This window comes from Sinocyclocheilus anshuiensis, unplaced genomic scaffold (genome assembly GCF_001515605.1).
Source record: "Sinocyclocheilus anshuiensis isolate Anshui unplaced genomic scaffold, SAMN03320099.WGS_v1.1 scaffold1497, whole genome shotgun sequence".
Lineage (NCBI taxonomy): Eukaryota > Metazoa > Chordata > Actinopteri > Cypriniformes > Cyprinidae > Sinocyclocheilus > Sinocyclocheilus anshuiensis.
The window spans coordinates 1163597-1164925 of record NW_015543492.1 but is presented as its reverse complement, the minus strand read 5'-3'; the positions used below and the strand labels follow the sequence as shown (position 1 = coordinate 1164925).

General features: G+C 43.3%; 1 protein-coding gene across 1 annotated transcript in view; it reads right to left on the bottom strand.

Moving 5' to 3' along the window:
- The window catches only part of sdha (succinate dehydrogenase complex, subunit A, flavoprotein (Fp)), a 15060-nt gene that overhangs the window by 10862 nt on the left and 2869 nt on the right, over positions 1–1329 (bottom strand). The window contains exons 4-6 of the mRNA XM_016494454.1: positions 975–1118; positions 660–824; positions 354–502 (exon numbers count right to left, since the gene is read on the bottom strand). Of these exons, the coding sequence (XP_016349940.1) occupies positions 354–502; positions 660–824; positions 975–1118 (458 nt within the window). The remainder of the gene's footprint in view (positions 1–353; positions 503–659; positions 825–974; positions 1119–1329) is intronic.

Sequence of the window (1329 nt, the reverse complement as noted above, 5' to 3'; positions counted from 1 at the left end):
TCATACGCGTTTGGCCAATCAATGTCTACTTACGTCACGGGTAGTACCAGTTGTGCTGGTTAGACCCTGCTCCGGAGTAGGAGCTAATTTGGTTCTCGAAAAAGGCAGTCCGGTACTAAAATCGCACCCAGTTACGGCGGTGCGAAAACGCCAAAAAGTGGGTAGTTCCACAATTAGTTCTGGTACTATGAAAAGGTTCCCGCGGTGCGAAAGGCCCTAGTGTCTTCTTTTGTGTTAAGCAGAAAAAAGAAACTCATACAGGTTTGGAACAAATTAAGGGTGAGTAAATGACAGAATTTTCATTTTTCAGTTAAATATCCCTTTAAGACATAACACAAGATCATTTCTCTTACCCAGTGGCAATGACTGTGTTCTTGGCTCTGAAACGGTGGATGGATCCGTCCTCCATGCACAACGCAATGACTCCCTTACACTCTCCATCCTCCATCAGCAGATCCAGGGCAAAATATTCCACAAAATAACTGGTGTCATACCTTAGAGACTAGACACCAACAGACACAATTAGACAGGTGTTCCAGTTCAAGCTGAATTTGGCACAGCCGACAGAATGCCTGTAATTTCTGCTAAGATTTTATGTCTTGATTTCTCAATGTTTTAAGAAACCCCAGCCCAAATCACATCCCCAGACTCTCACTCACCCGTCCATAGAGCGTGTGAAGAAGAGAGTGACCCGTCCTGTCCGCCACACAACAGCATCTGTGAGCCTGACCTCCTTTACCGAACTTCAGACTCTGGCCTCCGAAGGCACGCTGATAGATCCTCCCTTCCTCGGTACGGCTGAACGGCATACCAAAGTTCTCCAGCTGAAAAGACACAACAACCGCTGATGAGATGGAAATCACAATCATATTGAGGCTAAGTAATGCTTGAGTTAGAGACAGGGAAACAAGAAGTCAGAAAGTCGTCTCCTGACAGTAAAGGTGACAGCAGCAGGCTCTGTAAGCGTCTCTCACCTCCACCACTGCAGCAGACGCCTGCTCTGTCATGTAGTGAATGGCATCCTGATCTCCCAGCCAATCAGATCCCTTCACTGTGTCATAGAAGTGCCAACGCCAGTCGTCGTCCTCCATGTTGCCCAATGCGGCATTAATCCCACCCTATATTATAAAGAAAAAGAAACAAGAACGTTATAAGCCATTTTAAATAAATTGTAATAAATAAATGTATAAATAAAAGTAAATAAATTAAATAGGTTAACACTTCACTTTTATAACCTTTACAAAGAAAGACAAGTGTTTACTTGTCTCTCTCTCTCTCTATATATATATATATATATATATATATAAGGGGTGTGACGGTGAGGAAATT